The 20413-nt window shown below is 43.9% G+C and overlaps 2 protein-coding genes across 2 annotated transcripts; both read right to left on the bottom strand.

Annotated features, from left to right (window-relative positions):
* Positions 1–1052: 1052 nt before the first annotated feature.
* Positions 1053–8128, bottom strand: prrt1 (proline-rich transmembrane protein 1). Its single transcript, XM_020108615.2, has 4 exons — positions 7969–8128; positions 4451–4788; positions 2930–3121; positions 1053–1361 (listed from the first exon to the last, which is right to left on the bottom strand). Exons 1-4 carry the CDS (start codon positions 7985–7987, stop codon positions 1185–1187), a joined length of 726 nt encoding a protein of 241 aa, XP_019964174.1. The 5' UTR covers positions 7988–8128; the 3' UTR covers positions 1053–1184.
* Positions 8129–9160: 1032 nt separating this feature from the next.
* On the bottom strand, positions 9161–20388 carry skic2 (SKI2 subunit of superkiller complex). The gene is made up of 29 exons (XM_020102514.2): positions 20248–20388; positions 19790–19908; positions 19266–19387; positions 18952–19069; positions 18513–18627; positions 18226–18300; positions 18067–18120; positions 17815–17978; positions 17351–17506; positions 17043–17188; positions 16676–16822; positions 16503–16587; positions 16307–16413; positions 16006–16152; positions 15821–15917; positions 15509–15721; positions 15277–15387; positions 15053–15164; positions 14809–14927; positions 14255–14386; positions 13843–13980; positions 13654–13758; positions 13216–13351; positions 12970–13096; positions 12114–12324; positions 11100–11210; positions 10659–10877; positions 10021–10161; positions 9161–9618 (listed from the first exon to the last, which is right to left on the bottom strand). The coding sequence occupies exons 1-29, from the start codon at positions 20258–20260 to the stop codon at positions 9418–9420; spliced, it is 3741 nt and encodes a 1246-aa protein (XP_019958073.1). The 5' UTR covers positions 20261–20388; the 3' UTR covers positions 9161–9417.
* Between the last annotated feature and the right edge of the window lie 25 nt (positions 20389–20413).

Raw genomic sequence — 20413 nt, 5'->3', positions numbered from 1 at the left:
GGGTCATGTTGCCTCAAAGAGTCTAATGTTGGACTAAAGTCTCACACACTGTGTCTGAGATTAAAAAGCTAAGAGATGTGCAACACAAAATAGGCCGACACACTTCTAAACTACTATTTTCCATCCCGAGATTCAAATACTTGTCATCTAAATTGTCTGTTTCTCGTTTTGAAAGATCAACACTTTGAAAAATACTGTACCACACACTAATAGAAACTTTTAAGAAATATTCCCAACAACAAGCTTTGTCTTTTCTTTTTTTTTTTTGCAACGAAAGCCCATTAGCCTAAATTTATATCGATCATGCACAAAAGAGCTATGAATCTAAGCAGCTATGTCATCTCGGTTACTATAAAGTGCAACATCAACATCATCATAAGATATCAAATCTAAGCCAAATCAAACATGTAGCTGCAGAGAAAAGTCAGTGTGCGGGTAGATATTGAATAAATGAAAGGTTTTAAATAAATTAACAAACATAGAATTCATAAGTTATGCATGATATCATCCAGCTTAAACGTCCACACAGACGACAAATGTAAAATAAATACTGTGTGTGGTCAGCGAGTCGCTTTGCGAGTCCATTTGGTGTGTTGACTGTGTATTGATCAGCCCCACTGACACTTTAAATCCATTTGACAGTCTCTAGTTGTATCAGCGACAATAACACTACTCGGGAAAACAACACTACTTCAACATGGCACTTTTTTTAAAAGGGAAAACGTGTGTAGTTGCTTGTGTGTATTTATCCTAAAACACCTCTTTGAGTGTGGCGTCTGCTGCGAGGGTCCTGCAGTGACCTTTACCCTCTCATCTAACTACAGCAGGCCGTATAAATGAAATAGCGTCAAATGAATTGTTAATGCGAGGAGCTTCATTTCCCTCCTGCAGCTCGTATCAGAGTGTAAATACTGAGCGGCTGCAGCAAATATGGGCCTCGGCTGACAGCTGCTTGTGTTTGGTGCTTGAATGTCTCTTTTTTTTGGGGGTCGTTTGTTGTGTGTCTGATGGCAGCAGGTTAGGTCAGAGCTATGTGTGTGTATATGTGTGTGTGTAGCTGTACACAGAGGGCCAGCGAAGCATTAGCAGTTTGAGTGCATTTTTCAGAGCTCCTATATTCCACCAGACATTTAAGAGTAGTCAGCTAGCTAATTTATGCAACAATTTCCCATCAGCGTGTGAGTTTACGGCTCCCAGTCGTCGTCGTGGTGCTGCGAGGCGATGATGACCACCACGGTGAGGATGGTGCACAGCACGATGGAGGCGATGCCCACGGCCAGGCTGATGAAGGAGAAGTTGCGTGCCTCTCGGGAGGCTATTTCCGCCGTCACCATGTCCCCTCTGGCTATCGCCGTACGCACCTAAGTGATGCAGGAGGGAGGGGATGGGTGTGTGGGCGAAGGGGAGAAAATTAGAAACCGTGTTACGTAACAAACAGGAAGATGCAGTGGGAGCAGGAGAGAGTCTGAAACACCATGAATGGATCGATTTCACTGCAGCGCGGCCCGAATGTTTGGAGAAGGGCCCACACCACGAGATATTAACACGCCATAACAACATATACGGCTCAGACCGGTGGGTCCACGCCTTGTCAGCTCGGCTCAACTCAAAGCAAGCTGAGAACGCCCAGAGGAAAAAATCCATTCTGTCCCGTTGCACCAACAATGGTGCAGTTACGTAACGAGGGCTGTCATGTGCATGTTGGTGAGCAGAGCCCGTCACCACAGAGGTAAACAGACAACATACAGGATGAGAGCCACCAGACTGAGCCTTTTACATTTCTAACATCACCCTCCACTTCACCTCACCGAGCAAAGTCTGCAGACGTCTTGAAAATGCATGAACTCCGGGTGTAATGATGCTGCAGCTGCAAACTGCACTGAGCGGGATAAATTCTTTTTGCACTCCTAATCGAAATCCTGACACTCGCAGATTTGCAGTTTCCCTGTAAACCGTTCTCCTGATTCTGCATAATTTAAAATTGGTTCATTCACAGTTCATTTACAGCAGATTCCACTGTAAACAAGCAACTCATTTGGTTATTTCACATATTTCTAGTCTTTGTTGACGGGAGGAAAGAGATGGAAAAAAAAAAGAAACCTGTCACATCCTGTTTCCACACTCGCTCTCAGGGATGAACGATCTTTCCGAGCGATCACATAACGCACATGCAAGTCTGTGGGTTTGTGTACGATCATGAATATCTCTGCTGTGTTTCTAAATGGACATTCATATTATGTTCGGTCCACTAAAATAAGAATAATCTCTTTAATGGGGGATTCACTAATTGACCTGACATCCAGGACTATGAATAGTGTCTTCCTGGTCATGTGACTATATTGATACTGCAGCTCATCAGCAAATAAACTTACACGAGGGTCCCGTGGATGTGTTTGTTTTGGACCTGCCGCTCGACAGAAGCTGAACCAACCAGTGTACTCCAAATCAGAAAGGGGGAACATGAATGATTGGACAAAATTTCCATGCAATTCATCCAAGAAGACATTTTACCCAAAACAATAAGTGTGAACCTCATGGGGGCGCTAGAGGAAAGGACAAGGGATCATAAAAGTCAAAGGGAATTATCCTCTGGGGACCATGAATGTACTGTATGTACAAAATCCCTCCAATAGTTCTGGAGTAGTCTGGAAGTGGTGGATCAACAAACAGTCAATTTGGATCAGGGAGCAGATTCAGGAATTTTTTTTAACATTGAGAGATCTCCCAGAGAATAATTCATAAATCTATAATATCTTAAATAAATCTTATATTTATCTTTATATTTATAGGACTGATATATATGAGTGGGGGCTATTTGGTGGACTTGGGACTGTTGGGCCTTGGTTTTGCACTCAGGAGTTAAAACATAACCTCCCCGGTGGAGGTAATAATCCCAAAGAACAAAAAGATGATACGAAGCAGCAGGTACCTGCACAGCTTTGATGATCGCGATGATGCCCGTCGGCCAGAAGCAGCAGACGGTGGTGAGCACGGCGATGGGCAGATAGTCGTGTGGCGGCCGGCGGTCCATTAGAGTGATGCTGGGCGGCATTTGCATGGGGTGAATCTGTCCCGGTGGGATTCCTGGGTGGGCTCCTCCTGCAGGCATGTAGGGCTGACCCTGAGCGGAGGGAGAGGAAAAGAGGACGAGTGCTTTTTTAGAAACAGAAGAGCAGCTTAGAAAACACAAGAAGAAGGTATGAGTGGGGAAGGATTACTCATGTCGGACGAGAAGGAAAAGGAAATAGTAGATGTCAGAGAAGAGTTAATTAGAGACTAGAGCCCCTGATGATTAACTTTCAAAGCCGAATGGACGTTTTTATCAGCTTTGATTTCAACCTGCAGAGCTCAGACTTGGCCACCATCTTATGTTGTGTACGGATCTCGTGCACGCTCATGGCCGTAATTACTGTTAACTGCAAGACTCGGGAGGAGAAATCTGAGCGCACTAAAGACTGTGTTGAGAAATGTTTTGCCAAAAGAGCTCATCTGCGTCCAACAGAAGAGTCGGAGAAACATGTGACAAACACAAAGAAGATTGTGCTGCTGATGACACTGATTTCATTGTTTCATTTTAAAACAGAAAAGATTGTTGTTACAAAGGCAGCCATATTGGAAATATCTGGGACCTCACAATTCTTCCACTATTTCACAATCTGTCTCCTGAACTTGAACTTTCATCTCCTATGATTTAACGTAAAATGTGACTTCTCTGCATGAAAATGAATTGCCGAAGATATTAATGTTATTGAATTAAATCAACATTAATATTCAGCTGTGGTCTTTAAATAAGGAAACATGCTGCGGAGGCCTGTGTTTGCACAAAAGCAGTTACACTTTATTTAGTTTGATGACTCACATTCACTTTCCGATGCCTAATTTTACCACTTTCATTTTACTACAGTCTGAATGATTCTATCAACCAACCTGTAAACACATGATTCAGAATCAACAATATAGAAGAGGGACTGATCTTTTATGCCAGAGCGACACCTCCTCACAGACCTTTTGTCGCTTTTGATGGATGTGAAATATTAGAGCGATGACAGGAAATGAAGAGATCGGTGCGTGAATCCCTAGATGACCTAATGATCTCATTTGAATAGTTTTTAAACCCGGAGAGGGAAAACGCTTTCATACAAAAGCAAAGATTTGAGAAAAGTAAAATATCACCAGAAGAATCATCTCACAACCTCAAACTCTCGCTGTTTCTCTGTTATCGGCTCTTTCCAAGAAACTGTCCTGTTAATTATGATACAACTAGGTTCTGCTAAAATAGTGATAAATAAATTCAAGTCCATCCATCAGATTTGAGAGGTGGAAAAAATAATCTATTATCTGTGATGTGAAATGTTCAGGATGCTGAATTTCTAAACGGAGACTGGTGCAATCCTGCAGCAAACTGATGTCAGACCTGTGAAATAGTTTGACAAACTTGTCTGTGACTCACCGATGCCATGGGGTAGATGGGTACATAAGCCGTGCAGGGCTGCAGCTGCAGTGGGTAGCCCGGGTGGAGGTATCCAACGGGTGGGTGAGACATGGGGCCTCCGGGTCCCTGTGTCTGGACGGTGTAGCCCTGCGGGGCCCCGGGAGGCCCCAGAGGGCCGCAGTGGAACTGGGTTTCCTGGAGGTAGCCCTCTGAGCCCGGGGGAGGTGGCGGTGGAGGGTAGCTGGGCTGGGTGCCCGGCGCAGGAGGCATGTTGGGGTGTTGGGGGACGTTGGGGTCCTGCGGGCCGGAGAGGTACGGAGGAGGCTGCATGGTCTGACGGCCAGAGTCATCGAGACCTGAGCGGAGAAGAAGAAGAAGCAGGTAGGAGAGGGATCAGAAATAGAGCAGAGGAAGAACAATAAAAGGAAGAGAAGAGGACATGTTATCTAACTCGGCCTCACGTTTGTCGGCATGTCTCATCTCACTGTTGAGGAGGAGATTACACAATAACACAGACCACTGCTCCTCAGCAAGACTTCAAAAGACAACCAGAGGGAAAGAACTGATACTCTCCAGCCTGTGTGCTAATGATGACAGTGACTGACGCTTTCACTTCAAAAGAAAAAGAGGAAGAAGAGGCCTTCTCTCTCTTTGTCTCCCTTCAACACAATCTTCATCACCACTGAAGAACCTCATCTGATGGTCCGATCTGCTTCTGGACGTCCCAGCAGTTTGTTCAACACTGAAAATGACTGATGGGGCATCGTGTTGTCACAATGGGGATGCGGTGCAGGGTGCGGTGATCCGTTCTGACAGGGACATGAGGAGGGCGGAGGAGGGAAGATGGAGATAGATGGAGGTGAGCATGAAATGAGAGAGCGAAGAAGGAGAGCAGGAGGCGGTCATGAGAGCGGAGCGGCTGAGTGATGAGGGTTGACGACTTGTGCTCGGGGAGCAGCTTTACGTAACAGTACCCGACTCCGTCACAAGCAGGAACTGGACCAGAAACAGACAGAGGGGGAAGGAGCCAGTAAGCACAGGGGAAGGGACACCTTTAAAAGGTTGTGATGCAAACATGAGACAACATAAATATAGAGTGAGTGACTTAGTGGGCATGAAATACTTTATATTTACATTTGGAGAAGTTTGTTCATGGAAAATAATCAGATATGGGATGAAACTGAGGAAAGAAATGAGAAATGAGATCCGTAGATGTTCATATTTTAATCCTTTTCGTACGTTTGCTGTTTGAATCACAAAGTTGTTTAAATCCAGCATTTTTAAACCTCTGACAACATCATGTTTATTATCTTTAATCCAGATTGAACCGAGAATCCAACTTTCCTCTGCTTCATCTCATCTTAATTCATTTTCAGATCCTCGGTCAAGAATGAACCTCACATCCGAAAGCGGTGAGATGACTGACAAGATACGTCCTCCGTCTTCAGAGGTTTATTTTTATTCTTGTGAATAATTTAATATTATTACTCTTGAGGCCTCTAAAGATGATTCAAACCAAACATGTGGACACGTGCAGCCACTGATGATGGCTCAGAGGAAGATGTTGCTTGGTTTTAAGGAGTCAGGAGTTTAGATGGGATAAGAATGAGGAAAATGGATGAATGGATAAGATAAGATAAGATGAGCTGTGCAGGTTAGACCGTTTATATGTATATAGGCAGAGAGGATGGATGGATAGATAAAAATATACTTTGTATATATATTGTATATGCATATACTTTATATATATTCGTAATTCAATTTGTTGTACCTATTTTATTAAACTTACTAATGTTGTGTTTTGTCTATTTGTATTTATTGAAAATAAGTTTACATGTTTAAAAGCTGAATTATAATCCAGTCACTTTCGTAAATACTGATCCAACTCTATCACCATGAAGTTAGTCCACATTATCACTAATTATTCTATTGATAAATAGTTTTATTCCAAATCAAGGTATCAACATTCATTGTAAAATGCATTTTTCTTCACTGTGATTAATCATGAAATGACCTTTTTAATGGTAGAATATTATTAGTATTTATTTGGTTTATTTAACAACAGTGTTTACAGTAAATGTTTTGCACCAGATAAATCAAGGTGCTAAATTCCATCTGTTGTCTTCGGGCGTAATGGAATCAGATTAATGATGAGATTAGTGAATGTTCTGCTCCATCCGGTCAATTCACTGCACTGCAGCACTGGATCGCCTAATATTAATGTGTATCTTTATATTATATCATGAGACTATTCTCTGCACCACCTAAAGTTTGACAGATGATCCTCAGAGGTTTGTCGCGTCTCAGGATATTTTCAGACGTGAGGAGCAGGGATTTAAATGATTAATGAAGATTAGGATTAAAAACATGATGTTGAAGATGAGTGACCAGCGTGGACAGTTAAAGTGACAAGAATATACTGGCACCATGTGAGGGCCTCTATTCCTAATTCTTCTGGTTTTCTGTCTCACCGCTCGACAGACTTGGGAACTCGCAGAACTCACGTGGTCCTCAGATCTCAAACATGGAGGTGGACTGCCAGCGTTATTATCCGCTGGTTCTCTTCATGTCTTTACGTCTTCTTGGACACAATAAACAAACACTCACGCTGTTGCCACCATCCCACGATTTCGTCCACCTGGCACAGGAGACAAAAATCTGCTCGCTCCCTTTGACTATTTCTGCTCACTCGCCCAAACGCTGTTCCTTTTACTTTCCCAGATTTCAAATTGTAAATAAACAGGATCTATTGGGAAGATTATCGGATTCAAATTATCCTGTACTGTGCAACAGGCGTCACGAGACCCAGTGTATGAGCCAAATTGGAATTTAGAGATGATAAATTAAGGGGGGGGGGGGGTGGTCCCTGTTGCCTGGGGCCCCAACATCCCTTGCAGCGCCCCTGGGCTCAGCACCATCCCAACATATATCTCATCAGGGAATCAGACACTTGACAGTTTTAGTACTGACAGCTGGTGCTTTAACATCACGAAGCACGTGATGTGCAGCAGATGTCATAATTATTATTATTATAGGCTTATTAAAGTGGGGGCGTGCACGCGCAAAGGACACCCACACTAACGTCAGGAGAGACGTGCGTGGGCTCGTGCGTAATGATGATGATGATGATGATGAGGCACATGTAGAAAAGAAAATGAAAAAAAAAAAAAAACTATGATTAAATGAAAGAGAAAAAGGCTGTAATTTGAATTCCGTGTGTGAGTCCTGTATCTTGTTACACAGACAGGATGTGGAGCCGTGGACAGAACACGGGGATGAATTATGGATGTAAAAAGTGTGGTGAGTTTATTGTTGTGGATGTGAGGCCCTGTGGTGCTGTCTCTCTGCGGGCTGCACCCACACACACAGCGGCGCATCATCCTATAGAAACAGCGCTGCTGTGCGGATGGATCCGGAGGTTGATGCAGATGACAGACAAAAAAAAAAAAAAAAAAACCCGCAAAACATCTGATGTGAATCCACGAACCGAACAGACGATAATCAAACTCAAACCCATTCCTCCAGATTCTACCCACCGTGTTTTTCTGATGACATGATCTTCTCTCCTCCTCCTGAGATCGGATGGGTTTTTTTTTTTACTCCAGCTGATGGATAAAAAAAAATCCTCCTGTCGCGCGGTGATGCAGACTTTTACTCCAAACAATCCATCCTCAACATGACTTCATCTTTTCTTTTTTTTAAAAACACACCCCACTGTTCATCCGGCTAATAACACTGATCTCAAACAAACAGCTCCAGGTGTTGCTCGTGCGTAAATCCAGATGTTGTGCGGCTCAGCCTCCTCCTGTGTCTCTGCTTCCTCCGACAAGGTTTCTCCACTAACGCGTCGCCTGTACATTGAATTAATCAGACACAAAGCTACCGTTGTCTTAAAGCGACAGATTCACTGACTGACTGAGGGAGGGAGGAGAGAACACACACACACACACACACACACATACACACACACACTGGAACATCACTGCTCCAACACAACAAAGAGGCAGCCTATCCATCTCATCTTCCCTTCGCCTGACGTGTCACCACCTCTGGTTTATTCATGTTGTCCTCACATGGCTGTTTTGCTGCATGAGGTCAGAAACCTTTCGGAGAAGAGACTGTTTTAATTTAGAGGTACACGTTAGCCAATTATCTGGAGATGGCCTGGGGGAAGAGAAAAAAAAAAAGAAGAAGCTTTTTAACGAGTCAGTTCAGCATGTGATCATTTCATTTTTGGATTTCTTTTTTTGGCATTTGTGTCAATTATAAATGTACGCATTCAAATGTCTCAGTAAAAAAAAAAAACTAGCATTGCCTCCCTGGACACAGTGAGACTTAAACTTTGACTACTGATATCGTATGACTCCAAGTGACAACTGGTCAAAATGTCATGTTCATGAGGCTAAACGTGTGTTTTGTGAGGTTACCATGACCTTGACCTTTGACCCCGAGAATCACTTCATCCTTGAGTCCAACTGAATGTTTATTCTAAATTTGACAGGATTCCCTCGTGGTGTTGTTGAGATATCGTGTTCACAAGGTAAACGCCCACGGCCTTTAACCTTTAGTGACCACATTCTAATCAGTTCATCCTTGAGTCAAACTGAATGTTTGTACTTATTTTGAAGAAATTCCCTCAAAGTGTTCTTAAGATGTCATGTTCACAAGAAAGGGACAGACGGACGACCTAAAAACAAAACGCCTCCTGACGCAGAGACATAAAAACAATTCATTTTTTAAGACAGATTTTATTACTGTACAATAAATTACAATCCAGGTCTTCATTCCTTGTGTCGTTTGGCGTGTTAGTTAAAATCATTCATTTCTTCCTGGTCAGAAATTGTAAATGTAAACATCCACATGTTTTGTAGGCACACACAGCACTTGATAAGACACACCATCTCTTCACCTCCCTCGTCCACCTCTATCTTTCTCACACCTCCAACATTAAGACACATGCGTCCTCACTCTCACCCTCCCTCCTCTCAGTGGGTGTAGAGCGAGGCGGTGAACACGATGTCCCTGCGGATGGCCAGCGACGCCTTCTCCATCTTGCTCCCCAGGACAGAGTCTCCCACGATGCGGGCGGCCTGTCGCACCTCCTTCAGCACCTCATCCAGGCGCTGGATGCAGCGGACCACCGTGCCCTCCTGGACGTCTGTGAGCAGGGCGATTTCTGCGAACGGCTGGTGGAGGGGACGAAGAGATGAGGTGAGACGGTTTGTGATGTAACACAAGCAGGACAGAGGGATGTGCAGACGAGGAGGTTAAAACTCTTGGATGTAGATTCTGTCTGATTTGTTATCAGATCTAAAAATGTAGACGCAGAGCTGGACTAGAACAAATGTGGCGTCTCCTATGTGAAGTGGAGTGAGGGCTACAGATTCATCTGCAGATGAAATATAGAATATCCAGATGCAGTGTGTATTGACGTATTTCACCGATAGCTAGCATGGCACGTTAGCATGAAAACCTGCTCTGTTGTGTGTCCCATGAAACTGTGCATCAAGCATCTGGCACGTCGTGTTGACGCAACGCATACGTGTGAATCCAGCGAACATGGTGTGAAACATAGGATTAAACCTCACCATGCCTCTGGCCCAGCAGTACACCACCTCTGTCAGACCAAACTTGAACTGGCCTACAAACTCCTCGGCCGTCTGTGGTATCCCACATTCCCTCTGCAGCTCTCCGATACGCTTGGCCACTGACAGCACCCGACCGATTCCCTGAAAAACAAGCCGAGAGAGAGAGAGAAACGGGGGGGGGGGGATGGGGGAACAGATGGAAAAGAGAAGGTCAGATTTTATTTTTACAAGTCGTCCTTAAATGCATCACTCACGCCCTCTTGGTTTGAACAGGAAATCTGTTTCACCGAACGTGCCGTGATGCGTCCGCCAGGTCTCAGCACGCAGCTCGGTTCATCACTAATGTAAAACCTCATAAAGCACTTCCATGTATCAGGAGGCGTTCAAAGCTGGCACTTACACAATTCAGATGAATATAACAGAGTAGAAGTAAGTGACAGGTTGGACTCCTTTCTGCAGGGTGAGGATGTCATACATCAAATCTGCACAATGTAATACAATGAGAGACTGTGTGTGTGTGTGTGTGTGTGAGTCACCAGTGGGGGAGGCAGGAGTGTCAGGACACACACATCATGCTCACTGCCGCTTTAATATCTGTTTTTTTTATGCAACATGAGAAAACACCAGCTCCTCCTCACCTCCTGCAGCGTGTTGGTAATGTGCGGCTCCACCTGCGTGTTCTGTGTGAAGATCAGACAGGACAGCAGGGCGGCGCTCTCTTCAGGCGCCAGCGGGCTCAGGACGTTCTCGAACAGCAGCTCGGTCAGCAGCAACTCGTGGCTGCTGATCTGACAAGCCACGCGGCCTTTCAGCTGCACTGCCCCGCTGCTGTCGACGTACTGGAGGGACTGAAGCACCTGAGGGTAACGAGAGTTACGTCGCACACGTGCAAATCCCAAGCAAGTTTAAAAATCAATCATTCTGAAAACAAGTCACAACCCAAATATTTTTAATCACAAGAGAGGCTGATTAAGTGTCGCTCGACCTCGACAGCAGCTCTGGAGGTGACCTGACTTTAAAAAATAAAAATGCCCTGACAGAAAAAGATTGTGACAGCGAGTCAAACGTCTGATCCAAACCTTGATCCTCTGGTGGTATTCAGGCAGCAGAGACAAAGACTGGTCTGACGCCAGGAACAGCAGCCGGTCCAGCTCCTCCTGCACACTCATCCTCTCTGTAACCCGAGCAAACTGAAAACACACACACACAGACACACACACACACAGACACACACACACACACACACACACACAAGCCATGATCACTTAACTTGAATATACCAACAGCAGCATCGCAGTGTTTGACCTGATTTCAAAGCTGCATTATGGCGAGGGAGAGGAAAGCGCTTTTTATTGTCTCTCATTGTCAGCATTGGGGAGTCTCTTGGTGAATACGTTACATAAACCCACTGAGGCCAATTACTGTAAACTAACAGCTCCAACTGATGAGTGTACTGCATCAACCATCACTTTCCAATACCCACAGAGCTGTAAAGAGACAAAGTAAAGCTGCGGCGACGAGAGGAGACTGTGATACAGCAAGTAAAAGCTTGTCTTGGAAGGTAATGAGCTTTTGTGTGTGTGTGTGTGTGTGTGTGTGTGTGTGTGTGTGAGAGAGATGGCTCAAATGACATGCTGTTTCCTGTGAGACATTGATGAGCTGCTGCTATGTGCCTATATGGGTAATTATAGAAACAGCCGGCTACGATTCTTGCATCTTATCTCCTAAACGAGGCTGCCAGGAAGACGGCGTACACAACACAGACACAGAAATCCTGTGGTGGAGTTTGATGTTATTACTGTGATAGTAAAGGAGAAATGATGAAAGGATAAAAGGAATCTGAGGGAGAAATGAGTGGGGGCATCACAAGGGGGCCGATTGCAAAAGGAAGTGTCTTGTGTGGGGAGGGGAAGTTAATTAGCTGCATGAATAACATGCAACCAGCCACTCAAAGAAATGTGTGTCTTTATTAACAAACAGTGAAATGAAAACTTTTCTTCACCATTAATCTGCACAGAGCGTCTCAAAAAAATGTAAATAACTCCTCCAAGAACTCAAAAGAGAGATTATTCTGTGGACCATTAACAACAAACCTGCTCCGCGAACGTGGGCGTGTGGATGCAGTTGAAATCTTTGAGGCTCCCCTGCAGCACGCGCAGCCTCATGGAGTCCTCCACCACATTGACGCTCTTCAGCTGGAGGTCGTTAACGGGGTCAAGGGTCACCAACCCGCCGGGGTTGGCCTCGGCCAAACGCAGGAGCTCCTGAGTTGCCGTGGAGATGGCTTGGCCGGGGGGGTCGTGTCTAAGGGACAAGATGGAGCGATGAGGACAGTGAGAGAGATGCCTTGAAGAAGAGAGGGAGGGAGATGACCTCCTTTTATACTGTGAGAGAGCTGACTGCTCTGATTCAAACACAGTCAATGTATTGTGATATACATGATGGACAATAGATAAAGCTTCAATGTAGAACTGAGGATAAAGAATATACACAAAGCTAAATTAATAATATCCAGAAGATGATGCTCAAAAGAATCCAGAGTAAGAAATGTTCACATTCACAATCTCACACTAAACAATAAAACCCTAGTTCAGAGCAGAAGTACATCCCATCCAGGTAGCTTTACAATAATACCACTCAATATACTGTGGGAAAGAAAATATTAGTTTTATAAAAGTGTAATAGTCTATTGTATAGCTGATATAAGGAAGTTTAAGGAGTACTTTGTGTTAAAGGTGCCCTGTGGTGTTTTCTTACAAAATAATTTCCTCCACTTTTAATCCAGCATCGTTTACATCTGTGTTAACAAGCTCCGTGTTTTCATTTACTCGTTATATGTTTCTTACCATTTTACTGCCACCACCTGTCAGACAGTAGAACAGCACTGGTCATGTGTGAATCGTATGCGTCGTCATGCATGTGCTAAACCTTGTGCTCAGTCGCACACACCTGAATCGTGGTTGTTGCCTCTTGCTGTAGTTGTCGATGATCCTGTCGGGCATCACTTTGAGGGTTTTCACTGTGATGGATGAAATGTCCTGAAACTTCAGCTTCTGCACCGTGTGGCTGCACGGACCTTATGAAAACAACAGAGAGACACTGTTAGCTGGACCGTTGGTCTAATTACAAATTGCTCTGTGGAAACATCATGTGTGTGGGTGGTTTTAGTAAATGTGCAACTGTCCATAAACCAACCTTCAGGTATAAAGAGAGCTGTGTTGTAGAGGTGCGGTAAAGTGCTGTCGTGGTTGCCTTTTCCTTCTCCTTCCTCGTTGCCTTTCTCACAGATGATGAGAGCTGTGAAGGTGCGATTCACAGAGTTGTTGGACACCTGACACCGAGACATGACAGGACAGATGAGTCAAAAAGACAGAACAAGAGAAAGAACAAGGGGAAAACAGTCGTACAATCATCACTCATGGATGTCAGGGGCAAAACACTGGGTCAAAATCTTAGAGCTGTACTCTCAAAGCAAGACGATATTTCAAAACCACAATGGGATTTTTTAATTTAAGAAATCTCTGAATTGAAAGCAGTTCTTCTATTTGTTTAAAACAAGTCGAAGACAATAGATTAACTCTGAACATTTCTAAACAAATGAAAGATTCAGCAACATATTTTCCCATCACACACCTGTAGGAGAACTCCGAGCGCGTTACGGTGCTGTTTGTTGTTAACCACCACAACTCGACCCACAGACAGAGCTTTCAGACCGTTCACAGACTCCAGAATAGCTCGCTGAAACCAGAGGGGAATTCCATGATAAGCAAGCAGCAGATAAAATCTGAATGTATTTGCAACTCATTGTGTCTGTTTCCGTACTTGGAGGGCTTCGGTGGTGGTTCGCAGCTCCGTCACTGTGTGGTAGTAAGGCATGAGGTCGGAGAGCTGGCCCTCTGTGTCCAGAGGAGGCAGAGAGGACAGCGTCTGCTTCAGCTGGCTGATCCTTTTCTCTTGGCTCTGGAACAGGAGGAAGAGAAGAAGAGGAAAAGAAACAGAAAAACACAGTTGTCAGTTGTTATGACTCTGAAACAACATGAGTGAAATGAGCGAAGACGATGAGGAGGACAGGAAGAGAGGCTTTTCATCTCTTATTCTCTAGTCTGCGTCATTTTTAACTGCATGCAGTGTTTCCATGTAGTGTTCTTAACTTAATTCCACCGTTCTATCATAGACCTTCAGAAGAGTTAATCATTTATAATCAGATCTGTTCTGCTGGTATTTGTGTGTTTACCTGAGTGTCTCTGTGGTTTTCAGAGAAGCTCCTCCTCATCATGTCAGTCACTCGGAGCGCCTCCACTCGCAGCAGGTTGAGGATCATAGTGTAGGTCAATCTGAACTGAGACTGGAGGATAGTAGGTTTACCCTGAACCAGACAGAGGAGAACAACAATGACTTTATGATATTGCTAAGTTTTTCCTTTTCTTTGAAAATGATAATGAACATAAAAACTACTATAGATATCATAGAACAGATAAAACAACTTTACGTTATTGAAGGAAAGAACATTCTTTGTGTTCATTTTGCTGAGAGAATAAAATTCCTATCAGCGATAAAGGAGGTTTAATTCTGTGGAATAGTTTGTTTAAATTGAAATGCTGCTCTGGAAACTGCCACAGAGGGAGAGGGAGTTAAAATAGTTCACTCAACTGTGTAATTAAATGCTTAATGAATAAACCGATGTGCAACTCCCACCTTAAAACACAGCGAAAGATTTAATACCAAACCGGCTGAGGTATAAACTCATGTGGCAGGCGGATGTTACAGTTCGAACATGGCGGGCCTCACCAGCATCATGACATGCAGGTCTCCCATCTCATGAACACCAGCTTTACACAGAATAATGACGGTGCCCGTGGCGTCCAGTCCTCTCCTCCCGGCTCGGCCCGCCATCTGAATATACTCACCTGAAAGAAAAGTAAAAAAAGATCCAAATTCTGATGTTTTCCTCGTTTCTCACTCATCCTCAGAGATGAAAGAGCATAATAAACCAGGGTTCAGATGAAAGAGAGGAAACGGGGGAGCACCAGACCTGGCAGCAGATTCCTGAAGCCGGTGCCGTCGTGTTTTCTGATGCTGTCGAACACCACGGTCCTGGCGGGCATATTCACTCCCATTGCAAATGTCTCAGTGGCAAACAGCACCTGGGAGAAGAAAAGAAGATGCAATGGAATAGTTGTATCCACCTATGAGCCAAAGTAATGATGAATTTGCAGATTGAAGCTTAAAAGTCGTGAACAGAAAGATCAAACTGACTTTTACGAGCCCTCGTGAGAAGAGCATCTCAATGACCTCCTTCAGTATCGGCAGGATCCCGCTGTGATGCACTGCTATTCCTCTCTTCAACAGGTCCCTCATGAGCAAGATCTGAACACGGCATTTTGAAGTGTTAACATCACATCTTGTGGTTGATTTACATTCTGACAAACACATATCTGGAGATCACGAAAGAAGAAAAGTTAAACTGTCTAAGCCGAGCGTTCTCTACCTGAGGCAGCTGTCGGTCTCCCCCCCGCAGGCGACTCAGGCTCTTCTGGAAAAAAGAGTGAATCTCTGCCTTCTCTATGGACGTGGTCATGTCCATGGAGTCCAGAGAGCGGGCGTTATCGTCACAGCGCGACCGAGAGAAGGTGAACGCCACTACCGGGGTCTGCTGCCGCTGGGACAAGTAGTGCAGGAGGGTGAGCCACACCGCTCGGTCCTGGGGGGGGGTGCAGAGAGGAGGGATGATGAGCTTTCACGTTGTTAAGAGACAAAAATCGAAAAGCTTTGAGGAGACAGAAAAAAAAGAAGGGATTACCTGACTGGACGAAGTGTTTTGAGAAGTATTTTTTGTGCCGAATGATTGGGCGTGTTTGCTGGTTCGCTCCTTCTTGGCATCAATGGCTGCATAGTACCTGAACAACAAAAACACTCTTTGTCAGTAACTAAAGAAAAAGCATCTACTGATTTTCCAAACAGCTGCGGATGGTAAAATTGTGGTACCCTTTGGTGAGGAAGTTTCCAACAGCATCAACCAACAGGAACATCTCTTTCTGAGTCTTGGTGCTGTTTCCTGTGTACAGATGATGCTCCAGAGGCACAGGTCTCTTCATTGTGCTGATCACGTAAATATGTCTCTTCTTAATACGACTGGAGACAAAAGAGAAGAAAGAGAAGAAAGAGAAATGTTCAAAGAATACAAAAATTCAATTGTTATTCATTTTTGAGTTTCGGAACAGATATTCTAAGATGGAAACAGATGCTTCACAAATGGCTCTTTAATATTCATTGCTTCAGCACCTACCCGATCCACTCGCTAAACTCGAGAGCATTTGGCACCGTGGCGCTGAGGAGAATGATACTGACGTGATCAGGCAGCATAATCAAAACCTCCTCCCACACGACCCCTCTCTGGGAAAAACAAAGAGATGATTAAAAAAAAAAAGGAGAAGACGATTGTTATTCTTCAGTCCAACAGCTTTACAGATTATTTCCCTGACCTCGGCGTCGTTGATGTAGTGAACCTCGTCGAAGATCACCCACTCCAGGTCTCTGATGACCTCTGAGCCGTTGTAAAGCATCGACCTGAGCGAGGAGACAAAGACTCTAGAAACTCGTCCATCTTCATTTCAAACACACGACTTGTGACAATTGTTGCGTATCGCCTACGTACCTGAGGATCTCAGTGGTCATGATGAGACATGAGGATTCAGGACTGAGCTGGACGTCACCCGTCAGGAGTCCGACGTCTCCAAAGGTGGTTTTAAAGTCTCTGAACTTCTGATTGGATAGAGCTTTAATAGGAGACGTGTAGATGGTCCTATCAGAAGACGCAATCGGGACGGTCAGAATATGATTTGAAAAAGTAACCTGGTAATCCTGATTTATACAAATCACACGGGTCCATAACTCTTGTTTATATCATCTCATCAGAGTAATTTGTTGTGCCTGGTCCAGTACTGTTTAACAAAGCTGTGTGGCTGCACACCTACATGCACAGCGAGCGCAGACAAAATGAACTCGTACCAACAAATACACACCTTGTCATGTGTTTCTGGGAGAGAGCGATGGCGTACTCGGCCACCACTGTTTTTCCAGCTGACGTGTGTGCAGCTACAAACACAGAGTCGTGAGCTTCCAGCCTGAGCACAGCCTGCTTCTGGAAAACGTCCAGTTCGAACGGCCACTGGAGCAGAGGAAGGCAGGGAGACAAATGAGCGGCCACCATGCAAAGTGGTTTTCATGTGATAATTCAGCACACAGAAACACAGAGGTAGACTGTATAAACAGAGGAACAAACATATCTCGTCATATTTTAGGTAAATTGGGTGATTACGAGAACACCCACCTTGAATGCTGGGTTGGGGATGCGTTTATGGAAATCTTCACAAGGTGAAGTGATGTTGACAGGGATGGCCCATTTCTTATTTTCCTCCGGCTTCTCTTTTGGCTTTGATTTGTCATCTTTTCCTTTCTCGGAGGGAGTGGAGGATGACTCAGCCTCCTGAGGACAGAGGAAGAAAACCAGCTCTAAACAACCTTGGAATTTAGATCACACGAAACAGCAGGGATATTTCACTGGGGTTCAATTGTGTTGGGAAATAATTACAGGAATAATATCTAGTTGAAAACCAGATCTCCTTTATACAGACATATTTCTTTATGTTACATTTCTGCCTGTGAATCATATCATGCAAATATCCAACAAAGGGCAATTTATTTTACACATCCTGATAAAAAAGAGGATATGGAATTAATAATAGAGCAATTCACAATAGGCACTGGAAAAACATTTACATTATTTTTAAATACCTTGATGCCTAGGTCTTCAAGACTGTTTGTTCTGGGTAGTTTAGGAGCTTCTTCAACTCCTTTGCCTTCCGTCTTCTCCTCCGCCTCAGGTTGTAAGTCAACAATGTCATCAAATGTGGACAGGAGGGACATGAGGTTGACCTCTGGCTTTGCCTTTTTGGCATCTTGATGAAAGAAATTCAAAAATGGGAAACAGAAATTATATTTTGACCCTTGTAAGATATTTCACCATAGGACAACATGATATCTAACCTTTGTCAGTGAAGTCCATCCCAGCTTTAAGACCTGGTGGAACTCTGAGCAAATCTGTGATGGAGAAATGAGAAACAAGAGTTGAATATAAAGAGTTGAAATAAGAAGAAAAACATTGATAGAATTTTACTAGACTGCAAATGAAAATTTCAAAATCACCATTTTCAAAGTCAATGTCCTCCTCCAGCTCAGATTTCTTCTTGATTTGGTCCAGTGTCAGCCCCTCCATTCCTCCTGTGAAGATCATCAACATAACAAATATATTACAAAATAATAAGGCCACAGTAATAACTCCTCATCCAACTAACACATCCACAACTGAACATCTACTGAGATTCCTCCATTTATTTCATCATGGTATCAATGTTTTCTTAGATATATTATCTGTGCAATCACACTCAAGCTTGATGGACACAGAGAAAATGCTGTGAGTGAATCCATCTCACCGGGAAGGAAGGGGTAGTTGGTGTTGCTTCCTCGCAGGCTCTCTGACGGAGGCCCGGGTTGCCGTTGAAATGACAGTGAGTTTTTTGCTGAGAGGCCGGTGTTCTCCAGTAAAACCTAAAAGTGAATTACAGACAGATCTTAAGTGGTAGTTTAATTAGCATTTACTTAGATTATAGTAATACAATGGGCTTTTCCTCTTCAACTGTCTGTCATGGATGTCCATCCCAATTTTCAAAAGTGCAGGTTTACCCTTTTAATCTGAGACTGTTTGAAACCCAATGATGTTCAGATAATTAACATGGAAAACAAGGAAAATCTGAAATATTCACATTTGAGAAGCCAGAGAAATTACATTTTCCATTATTAACTTTTAATAACTAGTTGTTTTAGTTCTACATGACATTATGCTTCTTTAACAATTATAGGTATGTGAGATACCTCTGTGAAGTCCTGCAGCATCCCTGTGGTTGGATCTCTGACAACAGAGAGACCAGAGTGAAGCGAAGACTGGGCGCACTTGAGTAGAGAATCAACGTTAGACTCTCTCTGAGTCACCCTGTAGAAGACGGGAAGTTACATCTTTAGATACATGTGATTATCAAGTCAGTTCAATAACTACGATATCTATCATTATCTACATATAAATAGAGGATTCTCTGTCTGTATTTTGATTTTTTTCCTCACAACAAATAAGTTGAGGCACGTTATCATGGCTGTTTCACCAGTAATAACACCATCACAGACACACGTACTTCAGAAACTTCTGGAAGGCAAAGTCCGTGTCGTGTATAGGAAGCCATGCAGGGTCCCGTAAAAACTGTTTTTCTACTTCTGTCTCCAGGTTCAGGTTGGTGGGGGGAAGCCCATGAGGGAGCTGAGGAGGGAAAGAGGAGATATTCAGTTACTTAGGCAGAATGAAACCAGTTCAGCTCCTCCTGCTTCCCCCAGTAAATACTGTAAAGTAAAATACAGGAAAAATAAAGTGGCTAAGATAGAACAGTTTAGAGAAAACATATGTAGGCAACACTGGTGAACAGTGTTTAGTTTACATGGGTTATTTTAATACTTAAGTAATAATCAGAGTCTTGGTCAAGATGGCCAAATAAAACTGTTTCATACAAGCAGGGACCAAAACAAACACTGCAAACACATTCACAACAAAGAAGATGGAACATGAACTATGGGAAATAAGAAAGCAGTGATCATGTCCTATGACTCATCATAGTTTGACACAAGCCTGCAGTGAATGCACACATCGATCCTGCTGCACACTGACCGTGCTGTGTGGAGGCAGAGGCTGCCCGGGGAGGGGGTGTGTGATGAGCTCAAACCTGCCGGAGCATCCCATCTCCAGCAGGGACAGCGGCAGGTCCATGGGGCCCGCGGGGGGCACATCTGCAGGAGAAAACAAAAACCACACAATAGCAACACAAAGAGTTGGAATGGACACACAACAAGGACGGTCCACAGCGCAACCAGAGAGACGCGCCCAAAGAAAAAAAATACGCTAACGTGTAGAAATCAGTTAGATATTTACTGAGACATTCAATCTGTAGACATTAAATAAATCTGAGTCATGAGGATGAGTGGAGCAGTGACTGACAACACCACACTGTGCTGCACACAACACGAGTCCAACAACACAGCACGACACTGCGCCATCATGTTAACGCGCGCGTGTGTGTGTGTGTGTATAATGAAGACACGGGTTTGATATTCATTCATCCAACTCACTGGTTCTGTCCATGTCCCCTCTCGCAACCGGAAGCGAAAAAGTTGCCACAAACTGCTGGACACCAACGTCGCAGCGGAAGTTGTCGGAATTGAGAAGCGGAAGTCAGAAGTAGGAAATCATTAAAAAACATTTTTAAAAAAATAATAATTTCAAGTGTTTTTTATT

This window comes from Paralichthys olivaceus, chromosome 20 (assembly GCF_024713975.1).
Source record: "Paralichthys olivaceus isolate ysfri-2021 chromosome 20, ASM2471397v2, whole genome shotgun sequence".
Lineage (NCBI taxonomy): Eukaryota > Metazoa > Chordata > Actinopteri > Pleuronectiformes > Paralichthyidae > Paralichthys > Paralichthys olivaceus.
Note: the sequence above shows the minus strand (reverse complement) of the source record. Positions and strands in the feature narration are given on the sequence as shown.